The sequence below is a fragment of the Myotis brandtii genome, unplaced genomic scaffold, assembly GCF_000412655.1.
Source record: "Myotis brandtii unplaced genomic scaffold, ASM41265v1 scaffold1557, whole genome shotgun sequence".
Lineage (NCBI taxonomy): Eukaryota > Metazoa > Chordata > Mammalia > Chiroptera > Vespertilionidae > Myotis > Myotis brandtii.
The window spans coordinates 403,467-406,509 of record NW_005355651.1 but is presented as its reverse complement, the minus strand read 5'-3'; the positions used below and the strand labels follow the sequence as shown (position 1 = coordinate 406,509).

At 56.6% G+C, this 3,043-nt stretch overlaps 1 protein-coding gene across 1 annotated transcript in view; it reads left to right on the top strand.

Moving 5' to 3' along the window:
- The window catches only part of GRIK1 (glutamate receptor, ionotropic, kainate 1), a 152,192-nt gene that overhangs the window by 71,011 nt on the left and 78,138 nt on the right, over positions 1–3,043 (top strand). Inside the window, exon 7 of the mRNA XM_014536046.1 lies at positions 2,180–2,347. Within this exon, the coding sequence (XP_014391532.1) occupies positions 2,180–2,347 (168 nt within the window). The remainder of the gene's footprint in view (positions 1–2,179; positions 2,348–3,043) is intronic.

Here is a 3,043-nt window from a genome sequence, read left to right as displayed (position 1 = left end):
TGGGCGGTGCAGGCAGAGGAGACGCGTGGCAGGCCCACCCTCACCTCCATCTCACGGGTCGCAGACCCCGGGGCTGACCCAGCGCCTCCCCGACTCCCCTTAACCCCTTTCCACACGGTCATGGAAACGGGACGGTGACCAACACTGAGTCATCACGTTGTGCACCAGCCACCGGTGTCCTGTCAGAGCTCAATCTCCACAAAAAAAGTAAAAATAAGGGGGAAAACGAACAAATAAACACAGCGGAGAACTTGGGGTCAAAGAAGTTGGTGTGCTCTCCGCGTGCCCCGCGCGGAAAGGAGAGCCGCACCCACCACAAATAAAGGCATTGATTGGAATTAGATTAAATGATCACAGGTTAAGCCCCTGAGAACAACCCCTGCATCTGATTCCCTTTTGCCTTCGGACAGAAAAGTTTCTGAAAAGTAACCTAATTCCTAGGCAGGCGGCGAGGTTTCTCTCCCGGGAAGAGTCGGGCGGGGCCTGTTTTGGGGTCTGCTGATACCAGAGGGGACTCTGACACGGTCACATTTTTAAATTATGTTTTTACTGATTCCAGAGAGGAAGGGAGAGGGAGAGAGAGAGAGAGAGAGAGAGAGGAACATCCATGATGAGAGGGAATCATGGATAAAGCTGGGTCTGGGTGGGACGCTGTCCTCTCTGATGGAGAGACAGCGCCACGGCCTGAAAGCCGTGTCTTTATTTTATGGCAGATCCCACGAGGCAAAGTAAGGGCGTGGTCACAACGTTCTCATGAGTTTCGAATCTACTCAATTACATGCACCTGAACTCTATCAAGCCCACATCACTCAGCCACATGGGACCACAGGTTCGGACCATAAGGTCAAGCTCACAGCCACAGCCTTTGGCTATAATTGTGCTGGGAGGGCTCGGCCCCCCAAGCTGGGACTTGCACGCGGCTTTGCCATGAGAGGACCGTGCCTTCTCATTAGTCTGAGGCTTGAACCTATTCAAACGCTGTGGCCACTCTCCACATTGAGAGTGTGTGACTAGCAGCCTGCGGTTACACGGATCCGCCTTCCATGGGCACCGGATAACATGTGTGTGGTTTTGCAAAGGAAATCGGGAATATCGGTGCATCAGGGGTGAGCCAGAGGGAGGGCAGTGAGGAGCCTCTACTTCGAGCCCTGAACCTGCTGACAACCCCAGAACGGCTGCTAAGGAGCATTAGGGATGGGCCGTGAACGACACTCCAATTGCCTGCACCCACATCAGCGAGTTGAGCAAATTCAGAGCTGGAACCGATGGGCTCTGTGTCTGGTGTGTTGTATTTGCTTGTGGTGAGAGTCTCGTGTCTGAGGTGGGAGAGGCTAGTTCCTGGGTGCTCAGTAGAGGAACGGATTTCGACGGAGGCTGGGTGCTTTGGAGCAAGACTGAAGGGCTTCCAAAAACAAGACCACAAGCGAGTGCAGGCAGTGCTTTGAACCGGCCCTTTGGGAAGTGTTCGCCTCAGACCCCAGAATTCTGAGCCCCCACCCTTCCTCTCTGAAACCAATAAACATATTTTTTAAAAAGATAGACTCCTCCTGGTGAGCGGTGGGGACGGAGGCCGGGGTCAGCTGCCTGGGATGCTCCTCGCGGCCGGCGTTCCCATCCCCGGGGCTCAGTGTCGGTTGTGTTCAGGCAACCACAGCGAGATTCGGGTGCAAATGCAGAAATCGCTGCCTCCATCACCCAGCACACGTTCCACGGGACCAACCACGTGGCCCACGTTTGCCGTCCGGGGGCGCTGCACAGCCCAGCCGCGGACTTGAAGTCATGAGCACACGCCTGGAGGTAGACCTGTGCACCTGCCCAGCACACCTGCTGATCTGTGTGAACACCGGGGCTGGAACCGGCTTGAGCCGCCTGTGTTTATTCTTTTGCGCCTTTTGTTTGAATCATTTATATTCTCTCTTTGAACAATATACGTGGCCAGTTTGCTCAGTGGATAGAGCATCGGCCTGTGGATAAAAGGGTTCTGGGTTTGATTCCCGATCAGGGCACAGGCCCAGGTTGCAGGCTCCATCCCCAGTGGGGGTCATGCAGGAGGCAGCGGATCCGTGATTCTCTCTCATCATTGATGTTTCTCTCTCCTTCTCCCTTCCTCTCTGAAAGCAATACAAATATGTTTAAAATCCACGTGGACATGGGCTCACGCACCTCCTTTCTCCCGCAGGCGGCGTTTTTGAAACTGCGGAGAACGAGCCTGCCAACGTGGAGGAACTAGCCTTCAAGTTCGCCGTCACCAGCGTCAACAGGAACCGCAGCCTGATGCCCAACGCCACCCTCACCTACGACATCCAGAGAATCGCCCCTTTCGACAGCTTTGACGCCTCGCAGAGAGGTACCGCGTTCACACGTCCAAACGCCTCCCGGGTGAGGGGTCTGCTCGGTCCCTCCGTGGCCATCGCTGTGCGGAGGGGCTGCCGGGGTACCTGTGGGTACAGGGGTCCCCGTCCTAAGGGAGGCGCCCGGCTGCGCGTCCCTCTGCTCAGCTCGCCCCTCGCGTCCCCGACCCGTGAGGAACCGGCTCGGCTGTGAGTGGAGGAGTCAGGCTGGCCCTGCCTCTCCGCCCAAAGCCGAGACCCCGCGTGACCGTGGGTGGTGCAGGCAGAGGACACACGTGGCAGGCCCACCCTCGCCTCCATCTCACGGGTTGCAGACCCCGGGACTGACCCAGTACCTTCCCAACTGCCCTTAACCCCTTTCCACACGGTCATGGAAACTGGACGGTGACCAACACTGAGTCATGACGAAGCCTCGTTTGCCAAGTGAAGGTCGAAGGCTTCCTGCTGAGCAGGGCCCTTCCTCCGTTCCTTTCTGCAGTTTCCTGCTTACAACGTTAGTTAGTTAACTAGTTAGTTAGTTAGTGAGCTGGTTAGCTGGCTAGTGATTCAGTCAGTTGTTCCTTGATCTGAGGTCTCAGTCAGGAGCCGCCTGACTTGGTGACGAGAGCCTGGATTGGGAGTCGAGAGGTTTAAGCCCCGACACGACCTTGTGCGAGCTGCTCCGTCTCCGCGGGCCCCGCTCACCGTCCCTG